Here is an 18,514-nt window from a genome sequence, read left to right on the forward strand (position 1 = left end):
CCTGGGTGGGAGCAGCCTAGTTTCTTCTCCGCTGTTCTGCGAGTGGCCATTTCAGGTAGCCGCCGATGCATTTGCTCAAGATGCTGTCTTTGAAATGGATGCCCGGGCAATCAGAAGCTTAATGTCGGGCACTTACACTCCACTCCACCCTACCAACACTTGTTATTTTGTTTTGTTTTGTTTTCAAATAATAGCCACTCTAACGGGTGTGAAGTTTAAAATTTCTATTTTAAGAAAGCCTCTGAAAGAAGTTATAGGTACCACAAGCTCATAGTCCCTTATCTGAGATCCTTGGGACCATCTGTGTTTTGGATTTCAGACTCCTTTTAGATTTTTAGAAAGTCATCCCAGGGCTGATACTATATGTTATGTAATAATACTCCCAGTGGGTGGAGTCTGAGGCTGTAACTCACAGTCAACCGTGTTCAGTTTCTGCAGCAAGATGTATTACTATTCCCGCTAAGTGGGATAAAATGAGAACTCTGATTAGCCTCATTTCAGATCAGATCAAGTTTTGTTAATAAGGGGAGTGCAGGAAAGAGAAAAAAAAAAAACTTCGGAAATTTTTAAAATTTTGGAACTGCAGATAAGAAATATTGGGACCTGAATTACTATCATACTACTTAGATTAGTAAAACTCTTAAAACCACAGGAAGGAATGAGTATGTAGCTTAGAATTAGAAATCGCTGGAGAGACACATATTGAATGCAGCTCATTTGTGGCAACAAGCAGGACTGAATCTGCTTTTACCTCTCTGCTCAGTGTGCCTTGAGGCAGAAGCAGTAGGAGGAAGCATCTGTCACCTTAAAACAAACCCAAGCTAGCACCTGGGGCCCCCATTTCTCCCCATTCCTGCCCCGGCTTCCACTTGGACTTCTGCCAACTCCAATGGGCACCGGCAGGATAACCTTCCTTACAGGTGTCTTGCTTCTCAGACTTTTACTGGCTTTCAAATCCCATTAGATTGTGAGAGCTGGGTGTCCCTTTCCCCCCTTCTGTCAAAGCAACCACCAGCATTAATGAGGTGATAAGAAATACAGACTACAGATAGGTCAACATGTCTGTCCTCCTGGCAAGCACATTCATCTAGCAACTGAAAGGAGTGATTTTGAGTGGTGGCCATGACGGACATGATGGCTGGCCGGGGTGGGGGGGAGGAGGGGGACGACCTTCTGTGGTGTCAGGTGACGGAGAGTGACAGAGGGTGTCACCTCTGCCAGTGGGAGCCCCGACAGAGCCTGCAGCCACTCACAAGGTTGAACATATAAGTGCCGCCACCCCCAATTCCTACGGCACTCTTCCACCCCGATCAGCTGTAACGTGTGGGTGTAAGCAAGGAAGCCTATGTCCACAATATGAAATTAGATGTTGGTCTTAGTCCATTCAAGCTGGTGTAACAAAATGCCACATCTGGGTAGCTTAGAAACAACAGAAATTGACTGCCCACACTGCTGGAGGCTGAAAGTCCAAGTTCATCAGTGTGCCAGCCGGTCCGGTGAAAGCCCTCTTCTGGGGTTACAGATTTTTCAATTTTTTGTTGTGTCCTCGCATGGTGCAAGGGCTAAGCTAGCTCTCTGGGGCCTCCTGCCCTCATGACCTGATCCCCTCCCAGAGACCTCACCTCCTGAAACCATTACCTTGGGCATTAGGTTTTCAACATGTGAACTTGAGGGGAACACAAACATTCAGCCCCTAACAACAGATGGGAAGAAAAATAATTCTGCAAAACTACTGAAGGTCTAGTTCCTATACATGCTCTTGCAGAATAGAAGGTAACCCGAATGGGCGAGCTATGCCTGCTTGTTCATGGATGGCACCCACTTGCCACGCTGAGCGTGAAGCATTGACCAACCATGACACCCTGTTCAACCTTCCAATCTGTCCTCATTTCTGGGTTCTCCCTGCCCCTGGATAAATGTGCGTCCAGCCTGGGAAGCTGGCTTATCTGTACCAAGATCCTGCTTCCTTTCCGTGTCTCCCCAAACGTAATGGTGCAAAAAGAGAATGCTGTCATGACAAGAAGCTGGTGCAAAATCTAATAAAGAATAGTATGGGCTCAAAGAGGCATCCATTTCTTCAGGACATGAACATTATACAAAGAGACCAAACATGAGTCCCGGGCTTCTATAGATCCCTCAGGTTGCACTTTGGATATCCATAGATTTGGCCTCGGGATGTACCTCTGGAGTGACAAAATGGCCATTTTTCTTTTTCAACTGTGCTTGTGGTTTAAGTTTCCACATTGTCTCTAAAGTTACGCTCTGAATACACCAAAAGGAGAAAAGGTTCTTGAGGACACGGGTGCATTGTTACTTGTTTTTATTGTAGGCGGCTGAGCATCAGTAGGCACAGTTAGAGGGTGGGTTGATTTGGCAGTCTCTTATTGTTCCTGGATGCTCAGACCCCCAGGGGTAGCATTCCCATGTAAGCTATCGCAGTCAGCTTCTGATAAATGAGTCTCGGCTAGCTGTGCAGTGCGCACAGCGTCTGAAAGAAACAAAGCCCTCCTCTGACCCGGCCTAGGTACAGTTGCAGGAATCATTGTCCAAGATGTCGAGGGGCAACACCAGAACCGACGGGCCCCTTTCAGCCACCCTCAACTCCCGTTTCAGCAAAGGCTAGCCTGCACTTGCTACTGTTCATGCCAATGAGCTTTAGTAATTAAGTAGAGCCCGTGGAGCCCAGCACATGTAACTGATGTCAATAATAGTCAATCCAATGTCATATTTTAGAAGTCAAGTCCAGAAGGTAACAGAATTTATTAGTATATCGGCCATATTATGCTTTGCTGTAACACTAAAGAGAGATGGTTCTATGACTTCTAAAAATTTCAATTAGGACTTTTTTTTAGGGTGGCAAATACTGTGAAGCTTTATGGAAAAGAATTCGCAATGCACTCTGTGTGTTTTATTATTCATTATGTGGTGAACGTGGTGAAGTCGATTTTGTTCAAGATCTAGATGAAGACATGGAGCTCATTCAGAGGACCTCTGACTTAAAATGGATAAACCAGTTCATACACAAATGCATCATGCATAAGATTTCAATAACTGAAAAATGGCTGAAATATAAAAATCTCTCTGTTTCCATTTCTCCTTTTGGAGGCTAATGGATAGAGAGCCTTTGGCTTCCAGAACTTGGAAAATGACCCGCAGGAAGGGGAAGAATTGTAAGCATAAGTATGTTGTACAAGGATATGTAAAGGAAGGACAAAATAGAGGAATGAAGTTTTCTCAGCTTGCAAGCCACACTAGTAGAAGCAGTAGAAGAACGATGATATAGCCATCAGGCAGTGCTGCCCCCAGCCTATTGGGTCCCTGTCCCAGATGTCCTGATTCCCCTTGAGATCCACTCTTCATCCCTCCACCTGGGTCTCTGCCCTGAAGGAGGATCTCTACAAACTGCATCACCTGGGTCCCCTTGCCCACTGGCCTCCAGTTGGCTTCAGCTAATGGGAGGCAGCACGTGGAGGTCAGAAGGAGGGACGAGAGAAGTCAGGGTATCATTCCCTCGGCTCTCTCCCTGACGGGCCTTGGTTTAACAGTTGCTGTGTCATTCGGTTGCTCTCTGCGATTTCAGTGCTTGTGCATACTGGTGACAGTTCCTTCCCCTCTGGCCCTCCTGCTATTGCCAGTCTTGGGGTTCCTTGCCACCCAGCGCTGGTTTCCCTGTTCACACCTTCATAAGTTGTCTCTCCTTCAAACTCTATTACCTCTTTGAGTGTGCCATCTGTTTCTTACCAGGACACAGACAAATATAGAACCTTTGTAAGAATTAGAAAAAGGCACCTGATGGGTACATGAGGGTTCATTATATGGTTGTCTCTGCTTTGGTATGCATTGAAATTTTCGAAAATAAAACAATTCCCAAGAAGAACAAAAAATAAAAATGTGTCCCTTCGGTGAACGGTGCCCTGCAGGTGCATTGCTCTGTGGGCACAGAATTCAGGCTGGATTCCAGCCAGACTCCCTCCCTCAGCGGGTGACTTTGTGCAGTGCACAAAATGCCCAGATGAATGTGGCAGCCCTCCAAAAGGATGGGTAGATCCCTAAAAGCTGGAAAATATCTTAAAGAGAAAGCAAAGGTTGACCTGGGTCTTTAAGGATATTTGGGACTTAAGTTGGAAAGTGCATTGCATGCAAGGAATGCCTGCAGGACAGGTGAGTATAAGCTGTATACAGGCTGTAGATTCTGTTAGGCAAGGAGTGCACCTTGAAGGGATTGTTGCAGCATAAGAAAGTAGAGACAGGATGGAAATGGGCCTTGACAGCTGAGCTATAAAATGTGAATTGTCATGTGTGATCAACCAGGCAGTATGGAGCACCATTTGGACACATGGACTCTAAAACTAGACCTACTGGGCTTAGATCATGGTTTTGCCATCCATTAACTTTGCACAGCTACTCATCCTCACTCAGCCTCAGTTTTCTCTTTTACCAAATGGAGATAAAATAGCATGCACCTCTTAGATGTGCAAGGGGGCTGAATTTTAAAATACATATGAGGTGCTTAGCACAGTGCCTGACAGTAAGTACTTGGTAGACATCAACTACTATCACCAAAAGTCTTTCAACAGAAGAGTAATTTGATGAAAACAATAGCTCGTGAAGATTGGTCAGATCATGTGTGCAGGATGCACGAGAAAGGAAGAGGCAGGGAGGGAAGTTGGTGTGAGGCTCTTGTACCATCTGCACTCTGGGAGAGCCAGGGGAAATGAGATAGAAGAAGCAGGTGCAGGGAGCTCTGGGAGAAAAAGAGAAGGAGGGCTGTAAATGGGTGGGTCGTGAGCATGAGGAGTCAGAGGGGGCTCCAGACACTTTTCTGAGGTCTGTAGTCTCCACTGGTGTAAATGTACACAGGCAGCTTGGGCAGTTGGCTTTGAAGGACTGACAGTTTTAAAATTTTTGTACAAGCTAAAGGAATATGAACCTAAATTTGCCAGTAAAAGAATTAAAGAACCATTAGATTTTACCCTTCTGCTTTGCCCAATATCGAATATTAGATCCAAGATGCTGTTACCAAACAAAAACCCCAATGGACACCTCAAACATTCCAGTGCTAACTGGTCACACCTCCAATTGCCAAAGGTGGTTTTTTATATCCAGAAGTTCTTCTGATTAAAGTCTGAGGTAAGGTGTCCTCGGTTGAGAGAGAGCATCCTCGTACAAGAGAATTCTCTAAGAGCATATGTAATTTACAAGTTCAGTTCTTAGCAAAAATAACCAGATGGTGGAGGAAGCTAGTGAGCCCTTGACTTTAGTATCTACCATTTGGAATAGAGGAGGAAGTCGTTAATTGTAAGAAACAATTTCTGTAAGTCCCCAGTTGAACATTGATTCGTGGGCAAGCCTCCCTACAAATTCAGTACCATTTTAAGAACCACCCTGAAACCATTTTTTAGCCATTGCTCCCTCTGAGAAAAGTTATCCCTTGTTTTCACTTTCTGGTCTTTCTTCTCAGGAGTCGAGCTCAGTTGTTGCAGATGTCCTGGCCCACTGTCAGAGACAGCACAGCACAGTCTGGTACCCAGGCCCCTCCTGCCTCACATTAATCTGTTCTTTCCCTGTCGGCCTCACAGATACTTGCCCGAAATCATGAACGATGGGCTGACCAACCAGATTAACAACCCGGAGGTCGACGTGGACATCACACGGCCCGACACTTTCATCAGGCAGCAGATCATGGCTCTCCGTGTGATGACCAACAAACTAAAGAATGCATACAATGGCAATGATGTCAACTTCCAGGACACGAGTAAGGAAGTCTTTATCGGTACCAGTAACCTCCACAGTGAGAAACAGGTTGTAGATGATACCCCACTTTTTCTTCAAGAGCAATGTTCACATTTAATCTTGTGTCCTGCTTGCCTGGTCTGCAGAGCTCTTTACAGTCCTTTGGACTGAAAGCTCTGATCCACAAAGCTTAGGATTCCACTAAAATCATAACTGGTCTTAAGGAATAGTTTCAGTGGATTACATTCAATGCTTCCCAAGCTAACATTGGGTCTCATCTGCCAGGTGATCCATTCATGATCAAGCAACAAAGTAATGTTTTCATCTTCTCCTTCCCCCATCATCATTTACATCTCTGCCCCAAACTCTTGTCCCCTTCTCCAACCACCAAAAGAAGAATGTTCTGAAGCTTCCTCAGATAAGGCTAGGTTGAAATCCCAGTTTTATCACTTACCAACTTAAGCAAATTATTTCTTGAGTCTCAGATTTCTCTTCTATAGAATGGGGAACGTTCCAGCCTGTGAGGTCGGGTCTTTGGGAAGTTCATTTGCGGCCATCTGTGAAGGAGCTAAGATAATATCTCATGTGCCCTGGATTCAACTGCATTAGCTCTCCCTCTATCCAGTCCCTCACGTGTATGAACCATAGACATTGGTCTCTGAAATATTGACAGAAATAATGAAATGCTGGTGCAATAGGACCCATGACTAGTTTATTAGCCATCCCAAAATATCAGAAGTGATTGGAAAGTCTATGAAGTGAGCGTTAAATTAAATTTGGGGTTTGTGTAAGTGGTTTTAAGATGTGTAACTATACAAATTTGGGGGGGTTATTTTATTGCTTTGGGATTTTTTTAAAAGATATGTATCCTTAAACAGAGTTCTTGGGAAAAGATTTCTTGAACATAAGCTGTGCAGTCACCAGTGATTCTATAATTTGATCACTGAAGCAAAAGATGATGTTTGTGTGCTTGAATTAATGAGATAGAAAGAAACAAGTTACAGATGGAGGACATTAAGTCATCCAAGTCTTAGCCAGCATCCTACTGAGTTGTCCCCTGCAGAAAATTTTTAGTGCTTTATTCCATTTCAAGCAACTCAAAAATTAATTTTCTAAATGCAGGATAATTGCCAACCCACTAGACTTTATTGCTGTAAGATTTCTGAGAGTCCTCCTATTATTTCTCCTCCTCTTCACTAAACTTCTTCTTTACCTCTTCAGAAGAGAACCTTCCACGAGGTGTTAGCCTTTGATGCTTCTCCCCTGCTCGTTCCTTAGCTTCGCTCCTCTGAATGCATCGTCATCCTCTCTGTCTCACGAAATGCTTTATTATCTGGAGAATGACTATAGGAATAAGTAATTCAAGATAATGTAAGAATTAGTTGAGGTTGGCCTTGTTTCTCTTTCCACTTTGACCTAAAGAGGTTATGTACATGTCAGTCTGCAAAGCTTAGGGAACGTCCTTGCAGAGAGATCGCGCTCCACTTCCCCTCACAAGAAAATAAAAATTAACAACAGTTAAGAGCATCACTTAGCTCTAACCCAAGCCCCATATTTGGTCCTCCGTTTTAGGATAGTGTCTGTCCTATAAACCATTATCACATCTTACAACAATCATCACCCTTCCTGCCTTTGACATTTTGAAAAATCACCCCTTAAACTCCTGCATTTCTGACTCCTTTTCAGAAAGAGATGGGGCCATTATTTTTCTCAGCTGGATCTCCTGTCATTATTTGCTTACCACAGTTTTAATATTCTAAATCACTTTAATAATATCTTTGTAAAGGTTATAGTACTTCTTGTTCATAATACCAGTGTTAAGAACAATTCCCTTAGCAGTTCTGGTACCTCTGAATTTAATTAATGGGCATTTTCCCCCTTGTAAAGGCCACTAAAGATAAATCCGAGAAAATGTTAAGACCCTGGTATAGTGTATTCAAGTGATCTTACCTGATATTTGGATGTCCCATTGAAGAAGAAGAAGAAGAATCATGCTGAGTTGTGCCTTGCTTATTCGGGGGGACCATAGAAGAGCCCCTGTGTCACTTGGCGGCACTTACATGGTATCTAGTGCCCAAGATGGTGCTCGTGTGCCAGGGGCAGCTCAACAAGCTCATCCTTGTTTCAAGCCAACAGGGAGCAATTTATTGAGTGAATCTTTGAGCAAGTGGGGCAAACAGGAAATGTCATTACCAGGTTTACAGTTTCCTCTGTTCTCCCAGGCACATCATCTCACCTATTCCCCCTAACGATCCTGTGAAACAGGAGTATTCCTCTTTTTACTGCTGAGCAAGCGAGCCCAGTGAGGCTCACCGGCTTGCCCTCGTTCACTTAGAGAAAAAAACGGCAGGTTAAAATCTAGGTCCTCTTTGCTGTAGGATCCGTGTTTTTTGTTCTTTGTTTTCCCATCAGGCCTCATTGCAAGTGCAGCGTTTGGTGCCCTCACACATTTTACCAGAATGGCTTCACACACGCTCTACGTGTAAATGCCATTGTCTGGATCTGTTGAGATAAGGAAAGGGACAGAAGTTGAGGAAACTGCTCAAGGCACATTTAACTGTTCAGCGAGGAATTTTTGTGCACCTGCTGCACGCCAGGGACCGTTAAAGGCCATGGGGATACAGAAGTGGACAGTATACACCACACAAAGTCTCTGCCCTCCACAAGCACACATTCTCACAGGGGACACAAGAGAACAAGCAAGTTAATACTACAGTTGCAAATGGCGTTAAGTACTTCCACACAGCTAGAAACTGATGGAGACCGAACTGGGACCCCGGTCTGAGACACAGGGTTTGTGAAGCAGGAAGGAAGCAAGCGGTGAGAAGTGGACTAGAGCAGGCCCAGAAGGCATGGCAGGCAAGTGGGAAGACGCCATGCTAAGAGGACATACGAGGTGGGCACCTGGGCGTTGATTTCAAGCAGGAATGGCAAACATTTTCTGTCAAGAGCCAGATATTAAATATGCTCAGCTTTGAATGCAGAATGAGACAATGCAGAAGCTATGTTCCAGTATAACCTCATCCATGGACACTGAGGTTTAGATTTCGCACACACCCTACTCATACGTCACAAAATACTATTCTCCGTTGGATTATTCTTTTAAAAAAACTTGAAAATATAAAAACCATTCTTGGGTTATGGTCCCGACAAATACAAGCAGCTGTCCATAGTCGTCAACCCCGGGGTCAGAGGGAGAAGTTGGTTGAGATGGAGCTCATCCTCACTCTTAGAGGAGAACACAGGTGGAATCAAGTAGTCAAAATGCATAATAATACGTGCCTTTCACAACTATGTGTGCCTGTTCTCAGGTTGCCTACTTAGCCATCTTTGTTTACCTTAAACCTCATTTCAAGATCCTTTACCAAAGCACAATATCTGCTGAGAACAATGGCCCCAAGGTACAAAAGGAGCGAGGGACAGAATTTCTTAAAGCAATTTAAACATTAACCAGAATAAGAAATACCTCTTGAATGCCAACACTGTAGGGATGGCCCCTCGCCGGGTCTAGGAGTCATACGTTTCGTCAGTTGGGTAACTGGATGTCAGTTAGCACTGGGTGTCAGACATCTATTTTGGTCAGGTCTGCCTGCCCATCACAAACCTGCCCGCTAAACACAAACCCATCGTGGGGGTTGGGAGCGGGAACATCCCTTCCACCCCCAGACCCAAATCTGGTGGGTGCCCCCACTCCTTCCCAGTCCTGGTCTAACTTTCTTTCTCAATCCGCCCACGCCAGGCGATGAATCCAGCGGCTCGGGGAGTGGCAGTGGGTGCATGGATGATGTGTGTCCCACGGAGTTTGAGTTCGTCACCACAGAGGCCCCCGCGGTGGACCCCGACCGGAGAGAGGTGGACTCTTCGGCAGCCCAGCCCGGCCACTCCCTGCTCTCAGGATCTCTGGTCTGCATCGTCCTGGCACTGCAGAGACTGTGCAGATAATCCTGGGTTTTTGGTCAGATGAAACTGCATTTTAGCTATCTGAATGGCCAACTCACTTCTTTTCTTACACTCTTGGACAATGGACCATGCCACAAAAACTTACCCGTTTTCTATGAGAAGAGACAGTACTGCACTCTGCCTCCCTTTCTGTTTGCCCAAAGAGTACTGGGTGCCACACTGGACTGCTTCCTCTTTCCTTCAGCTCTCTATGGGGACCTTGTTTATTCTAGAGAATTCTTAACTCAAATCTTTCATACCAGGAGATTTTCTTACCTTCATTTGCTTTTATGCTGCAGAAGTAAAGGAATCTCACGTTGTGAGGTTTTTTTTTTCCTGTTTAAAAAAAAAAAGGCAGGAAGAAAATAATTTCCCTTGTAAAATCAGGCCAAACCCCCAAGACAACTGCACTTTCTACAAAGGAGCCAATAAGAGAGAAAAATAAAAAAACTTTAACACTGTAAGTTCAGCATTGCCAGCCGACTCCCAGTATAAGCTTTTCTGTGATAAATCGGGTTTACAAAATGCTTTCGGGGAGAAAGTTTGAGATTTTTTTTTAACGTGGTGAAAATACAGTGTTGTCTTGGAGGTATTGTCTTGCACTCTATCCGCACAATACCAAATTGAATTGGGGGTACTGATACTAAATTTAGAACTCCATCGTTAACATGAGAGTAAAATTGCCATGACCCAGCACCTCTCTCTCACCTTGCCCAATTTCAGTTTCAATGATGGCACCATTTTCCTTAATTCTCTTAATGTCTGTCCCCTATATCCAATTGGCACAGATTTTTCTCTTCATCTCCAGCTACTAGTGGACACTCCCATCAATTCATCCTCCTTAAGGGTCTGAATTGAAAATAATCTTCTGTGATACAGTGGCTTTGCTTTAGCCACAGGTTGGACGTTAATTTGACATTTCTGCCCCTGTGCTCATTACCGTCCCAAAATAAGAGTTCTTTTAATGAACTCATAAGCAATTTGATCCATAAGTGAGTTTTCATGTTTAACAGTTTGCTTTGTGTCAGTTGGTTTCTGCATCACAAGGGCATTCTCTTACAAAATAACTCACAACAAAAACCATCAAGACAAAAAAAAAAATATATATATATATATATATAGTATTGACATGGAGATTTCTTTCACTTTTTTAGTCTTAGTATGATCATCTATTTTTATATCTCTATATATATATAAATCACAGATTTTAACTTCTTAATTCCAAGCTCAGGGTTGACACACCTTTGTAACGAAAATGTTTTGTCAACCACCTCTTCTTGTTTTGTGCTGCTCAGAGAAGGGATTCCTCAACGATCTGTGAGCACCAAGAATCAAGAAAGAGAACTTTTTACGTATCTAATTGTCCGTTTCTTAAAAGTTTGCCAGGGCACACCCTTTTTTGCATGAGCGTGCTTTGTCCTGGGTGCTCCAGATGGTACCGGGCTCACGGGGGGAACCATGGGTGTGCAGGACTGTCCTGGTGATGGAAACTGTAGAATGGTGTATACACGCAAAACCATTGCTTCCATGTACGCCTTCAGCCTAGGATTCCCGCTTGGCACTTGGACTTGGACATAGGACCTAACTCAAGAGGCCACTTTAGAGCCACAAGCCTAACTGACCCTCCAAGTGTACCAAAGCCAGGCCCTTATGCTCCCCTTGGTAGAGAGAAGCAAAATAAACCAAACTGGGGCTTTATTCATATAGTTGGCTCTCCATGTGTTTCTTGGTTTTGATGATGATCTGGGGTTGGGAAAAGTAATGTTTCAAGACACCACCGTATGCCAGTCACATTTTATTTAACCCATTGGCAGAAATGGCATGTAAATGGTATTTTTTTATCTTTGCTCTCATCAAAATTATAATTAGTTATTGATTTAGTCGTCACATTTAAGTAGAACACATGCGGCACAATAGTATTAAGTATATTTGAGCACTTTTGCAAAACTGCAAAGTATTTAGAAGCATCTATTGCTATTTTATGCCTAGAGAAATATAAAAAGTAGGATTCTATGAGACTTTGTGGCATCTTTTCATTTAAATCTTTATGAAATTAACACCTAATCTAATTCAGCATTGCATACTTCTAGAAAACCATCCATTTCACTGCCAAACTTCGGCTTCCTATCACCAATTACACAGAAAACATCTCTATGAAGGACCAATCATTTACATTGCCCATTTCATTGTATGTTCAGAAATCAGTATGGTCTTTTTCCAATAATTAAGGTGCAATACCAATTAAATCAATTTTGATTTTCCAGAATATTTGAGTAATAACTTGTTTTTATGGCTTTAAACTCCAAGTCTTTCCTTTTTTCAATATTTCTGCATTGTCTTCTGTGAAGTAGAGCAGAATGCCTTGTTTCCTCTGTGCTTTCACCCCCAAAAGGCTTTGTGCATGTGTATGAATACACGTTATATTAATGAATGTGAACCCATGCTCCGTATACACTAAACACACAGATAATATGTAAACGCCTGCTTCATTTGTTTCAACACCTTCACGATTGATATTATTCATATTGGTGAGATAACAGTGATCCATACGAGCCAGGCAGAGAGCTGAAATGACTATCAGTTAATGATGCCACAACATTCATCCCCTGCATGGATGTGGTCAAAATATTATTCAAATCGCACTTCCTAGTTTTTATCATCATCCGACTGTGTTGTATGATTTTCAGACCAATGTAACATGAGACTTGTTTTCTGTCCTAAGGGAATTAGTTTAATCTAGTTATCCCATTTCAGTAAGTATTTCAGCATTCCTCCTCTCCCCCGCCCCCTGCCACGTTAATTTCTCTCGTCTAAACATAGCCATCGGGGATGAAAGGATGCTCCATTATTTCTCCCGATCTGCCCTCATTTGCTTTGATGTCCCCTAAATTCTCTAATCACATCACAACCTCTGTTAGGAGTAGGGAGGAATGGGCTCACTGAAATCAGACACTAGAAATTGTTGGGTGACGCTCATGACCGCAAACACTTAGCTTTATTGAAGTGCCTCTCTTTACATGTTCTTTAGTTATAATATGTATTTTTCTAACAGAAATACACGTCTGTAACTGGTGTATATTATACTTTGTATATGTTATAACAAAAGCTAAACAGAGGCTAAAGTCTTTAGCAGAGAAGAATGAATTGCAAATTCATGAATAAGAGCTCTGCTTATGGTTCTGTATCGAAGGGTAACCATGACAGCCTTCTGTCACCTTAATGAAGATCAAGTGGGTACTTTGATGACCGCCATCATAGAAAAACGTTACCACTAGCAATCGGACTCCCTTACGGTGATTTACCCAGAGAAGTAACTGGTATTACCTACTTTCATTGTAAGGGTTAGGAAATATTACTTTGTCTACACTGAAAAACACTATTAAGTAGTAATTGTAAAAGTAACATTCTGTAAATCAAACACATTGAAAATATTACTGGACACAGAACCCTGATATTTAATTTATATTCCCTGCTGCAGACATTAGCCTACTTTAATGCTTTAGCCATTACATACATGTTTTGGCTACACACTGAACACCAACTAAAGTCCCCAAGGAGGAATAGAAACTTAGCAAATTCCTGAGTTGTGAACTCTTTTATGGCTTCTCTCCGCAAGGCTAATTATCAGGTGGTTTGATTACAGGTGGAAGTGTTAGCAAATGTAAGTTTTGACTTATCCAAAACTTGCAGAAATACCAACTCATTTTTATTTACTTACAGTCACTAATAGACCTGACTTTTAACTTAAAAGAGGGTGTGTGGGGGGAGTGGGGGGGAGCAGTTTAGCTTTGCCAAGAGAAGAGTAAAGGAGACCATAACTTATACATTTGCAACGTGTTTCTCCTTGGTGGAGACATTAGCCAGTGTTTAGTTTCAGGCCAAGTTATACAAATAGAGTATTGATTTGTATGCATTCTGGAGCCTTGCTGCATCACGGTTTGCTATGGCGTGGGACTCAGCCTAGCCTGGGGCTATTTGAACCTCATTCAGAGTTGCGTAGTTACTCGAATCTTTGACATTGCCTTGTAATGAGGTACTTCCATGAGAAGACCCCTGACGATGGATAACGGTGAGGTCTCTGTGTGCATATGCATAATATATATGCAGGACAAATGTGTGCACCAATCAAACCTAAAATTTTATGTGACTGTCAAATGAGTATTACTTGGGTTAAGATTTTTCATTTCTGATTTGGATAGAAAATTGCTATTAATCTTGTATTAAAATAGTTTTTAAAAATCTACCAGTGCCCTTTCTGCATTTTCTTAATTATTGTCATGGTCTACATTTCAGAGTTTTTGAAGTTCTCTTTGTTTGAGACCTTTTTAGAAACTGCAGTATTAAAAGAGAGAAAAAGAACCATAGATTAAATCAGCACCACTCATCTAAATATCCTTGGCTTTTGAAATCATGAACTTTTAGAACTTTGGAACATTTGAGACCTTTCCAAATGTGTCTGGAAGATTCTCTCCTTTTGTATTGGTTTCTTCTTTAAGATAAAATTTAGTGGCTTGAGAACTGATGTCAATACTTTAGCAATGAGGTAAGAAAATTAAGATAATATGTGAAAAGACTAACCATTTCCAAATTCAGCAAATTGCATTGATTTTTTCTATTTCTGAAAGTTTCCATGCTATCAGGAATGCTAAATATTGTATGACATGCTAAAGATTCATTTAACAGATATTTATTAAACTCCTACTCTGTGCTGAACCTGCTCGAGGTGCTGATCACTGGTTATCAAAACCACCAGGTGGAAATTATTCATTCTCTATACAATTAACCATGATTACTACAAATACATCACTTATTTCAAGCATGCTCTTTTAAATAAAGGAAACCATATAAATAAAGTTATCAAGACTACAATGTTAAACCGTAAGCAATATTTTAATTTAGTTCATATTATTACTATTTTGGTTTCTAATGAGAAAAGTGATTTCTACAAAAGAATTAAGAAACTTAAGGATAATTCCATATATAAAGCCAGAATATAACAAATTTTATTTGGAATTCAACTGAACCCAATTTGATGGAAAGGAAAAACATAGAAATGGTCTTGGGAAAAAAAAATAATAAAACCACCACAGAGCCTTTTATCAGGTAACAACAATATTTATTTTAATTTGCTCTTTGGATAAATATACTCACAAATATGAAAGATGGCATTAATTTTTAAAATACCAACTTGCAAAGTAGTGACAATTAGACACGGATTACTGTTTTCGGCTCAAGAGCTAGAAAGATGTACCCACAAGTTTGTCTCTTCAAACAGACATTCACAATTCATTTAGTGTGGATGCATTTCCATTCCATAGACATATTTATTTGTTTATGTAAACACGTGGCCAAACATATTTTGTTGGCTCATAAATGGGGCACACAGCAAAGCCGGGAGGAAATAGATGTCTGCCTTTATAGCTTGCTTAAGGAGTTCATTCTCTTTCACACCTCGAAACGTAAAGTAGAGCAAGAAAATGGAAATTTTACCCTGTTAGTGCTCACATTCGGAGAGAAGCAGAAAGACGAACAAACTGATTTAAGACAAGTGTTAGAGTATTTACCCTAGATAAAACATCTGCTCTTCAATAGGAAAGAGCATCTGTGGATTTTAAAAATAAAGGGAAAATTTGACTTAGGCAATAATAGTCATCCATTCTTTCAAAAGATGTGTAATGAGCAATGTAATGAACAATAGTTCTGGGGGTCAGACCAAGGCATCAAGATTTCTGCTCTCAGACAACTTACATCCTAGTAGGGAAGAGACAGACAACTCACAAGTAAATAATAAACAAGATGACATCAGAAAGGAGAGGGGCCATGACGGAACTAGCACAGGAAATGGGATAGTGACTAAGGAGAAGACTCTCCAGGAGAGGCTCCCCAGGGGATACTCGAGCTGTGATCTCATGACAGGAGGGAGACAGCCATGTGCAGACCTGGGTTCAAAGAGTTCCAGGCAGAGAACAAGCAAATACAAAGATCTCTGTCCAGGAATGATCTTTGGGTACTCCTAAGTGGCTGGGGACTAGTAAGTGAGCTGCCGGGTGGTGGGAGATGGGTGAAGAGCTAAATGGCAGCCATATTAGGCAGAATGGCCAAAGTCATGATCCTTTGCCACCCGGTAAAGCCAGAGCCGTAAAAGGATCCGTCCCTATAGCAGCAGCCCTGCTGGTGGCCCTTAGGAGTATTTTAAGGCACCTTTTAGCAAGGAACTAAACTGTTACAAGATCTTGTGACGTCTATGACATTGAAGATCCAGCCAAATCTAAGATCTTTATGTACTTGATCTTTATAGGATTTCTATGATGTAGGAATAATAATGCCCATTTTATACCAAATAAAATAAATCACAGTGAGCTTAATTAACTTGCCTAGTCACCTAGGTGAGGCCAAAGGAAGCGAGATCTATAATAACTAGGCAGAAAAGTGGCAGTATGTAAGGATAATTTGGGTGTTTTATTGTAAGTACAAGAAAATTATCCAAGGGTGTTCTGAGACTTGGCAACGAGTATGGGAACAGGAATCCATAGACGTTTACTTGCACAGTAATATTAAAATTTTATTCTGAGATGAAGTGCCATTTGGTGGCATTCCGTTTTTATTTTGTTTTGTTTTGTTTCAAAATTAAAATCCAAATAAACTACTGATTCCAGGTTCTTGCATAGTTTTGAACTTAAGGCCAGTGTGAACCAGAGTTTGATGCCTAGAGAGGAACATGTGTATCAAATCTGCTTTCCCTTTGTTTGTCAATTTGGCTTACACATCATAGTCACAGAGAGCATATCATCCACATCCAATTCCCAGGGATTCCTCCCATGCATTAGCTTTGTCTATCCCTTATTTATCCATTCAGGTGGTCAAGTGGACTGTAAACGTAAATCAAAACAATCCAACAAGTAGTCAGTTCAAACAGACAACTAGTTGGGCTGCTTTGTTGACTAAACTGTTACAAGATCTTGTGACGTCTATGACATTGAAGATCCAGCCAAATCTAAGTCCTGGTGATCATTTTCACAGTTAAAATAAAGACCAAAGTGCAGGGCACCCTTGTGCCTTTCTTCCTCATGGAGTTGACACTCCTTTTATTGTTAGATCCCACCTCATGTCACTGCCCTCCTTCCCTGAGAGAACTGGGCTTATTGATGACAGATTTTTATCCCTCTTAAAAAGGTACTCTTTAGACATCTCATAAAGCTAAGTGAATGTCAAATCAAAGAAAAGTTTGTCTACAAAACTCTGTTTCTCTTTTGAGATATAAAATGCCTTATTCTTACATAAAGCATTTGACCCCAAAGGCAGCTTTAAACTCATTTTAAATATTTCATAATCTTTTCCACGCCTCCATGAAGTAGGCAGGAATTACTACCCTTATTTTACAGCTCAGAGAAGCTACCATGGTCTTATCAATATGTCTACTCTCTCCCTTTTTTCTTTTGCGTTGTCTTACACCGAGTCCACCCAAATCTTAAAGGATCTGATGGAAATCATTTGGGCTTTTATCAGCCTCTTGCTAATTTACACAACCAGCCCAGTAGTTCAGCCACAGGTGAGCTATTCTATGCCAAATATAAGCCCAGATTCTATACATTCATTTGTTTTTGAGCTTGAGGGCCTCTCCTTTCTTTTTTAATGTAAAAGAGAAAATTTTATATTAAATATTATGTCCATAGACAGAGAGCATGAGCCATGAGAAATGTGCAAGCAAAATGATTTCTCTAGGAAGGAAATAAAGACTTTCCTTACATCTGAAATGTTTCTTCCTTTGAAGCAATCCTATGATCTTTCCCCTCCTTGTACCTCATGAGCAGGGAGGGTGATGTAGCTTGCACGGAGGAGGTAAAATGAAGAAAGAGAAAAGACTAGAAATCCAGTGCCATTTGAAACACATGATGCTTCCTACATTTATCTGACCATTCCTGAACCTTCACTGTGAGTGTCCTTAAAAAGAAATACCAGAGAAAGGCCAACAAGCTATGAAAAGGTGCTCAACATCACTAATCAACAGGGAAATGAAAATCAAAAACACAATGAACTATCACCTCACACCCCCCAGAAAAAGGGGGGACAATAACAACATTGGTGAGGATTCAGGGAAGTTGGGACCCTTGTGCACTGTTGGTGGGAATGGAAAATGGTACAGCACCATGGAAAACGCTATGGAAGAGTGTGTTTTTTTCCTTAAAAAATCTAAACATAGAGGGCGCCTGGGTGGCTCAGTTGGTTAAGCGACTGCCTTCGGCTCAGGTCATGATCCTGGAGTCCCTGGATCGAGTCCCGCATCGGGCTCCCTGCTCGGCAGGGAGTCTGCTTCGTCCTCTGACCCTATCCCCTCTCATGTGTTCTCTCTCTCTCATTCTCTCTCTCTCAAATAAATAAATAAAATCAAAAAAAAAAAATCTAAACATAGAATTACCATATGACTCAGCAATACCAACCAGAATTGAGAACAGGATCTTGAAGAGATATTAACACTCCCATGTTCACTGCAGCTTTATTCACAATAGCCAAGATGTAGATGCAACCTAAGTGTCCATCAATGGATGAATGAATAATTTTTAAAATGTGGTACATACATACAGCAGAATCCTAGTCAGCCTTAAAAAAGAAGGAAAAACTGAATGGGAAGATATCAGAGAGGGAGACAAACCATGAGAGACTCTTGACTCTGGAAAACAAATTGAGGGTTGCAGAAGGGAAGGTGGATGGGTGGATGGGGTAACTGGGTGATGGGCATTAAGGAGGGCACGTGATGTGATGAGCACTGGGTGTTATATGCAACTGATGAATCACTGAACACTACATCTGAAACTAATGATGTACTATATGTTGGCTAACTGAA

General features: G+C 41.7%; 1 protein-coding gene across 1 annotated transcript in view; it reads left to right on the forward strand.

Moving 5' to 3' along the window:
- Positions 1-13,915, forward strand: part of GPC6 (glypican 6) — a 1,026,790-nt gene extending 1,012,875 nt beyond the window's left edge. Inside the window, exons 8-9 of the mRNA XM_081815107.1 lie at positions 5,580-5,755; positions 9,473-13,915. Coding sequence (XP_081671233.1) covers positions 5,580-5,755; positions 9,473-9,675 — 379 coding nt within the window. The 3' untranslated portion in view covers positions 9,676-13,915. The remainder of the gene's footprint in view (positions 1-5,579; positions 5,756-9,472) is intronic.
- The last annotated feature ends 4,599 nt before the right edge of the window (positions 13,916-18,514 follow it).

The sequence above is a fragment of the Leptonychotes weddellii genome, chromosome 3, assembly GCF_054177405.1.
Source record: "Leptonychotes weddellii isolate Sample4059 chromosome 3, ASM5417740v2, whole genome shotgun sequence".
In the NCBI taxonomy this organism is placed as follows: Eukaryota; Metazoa; Chordata; class Mammalia; order Carnivora; family Phocidae; genus Leptonychotes; species Leptonychotes weddellii.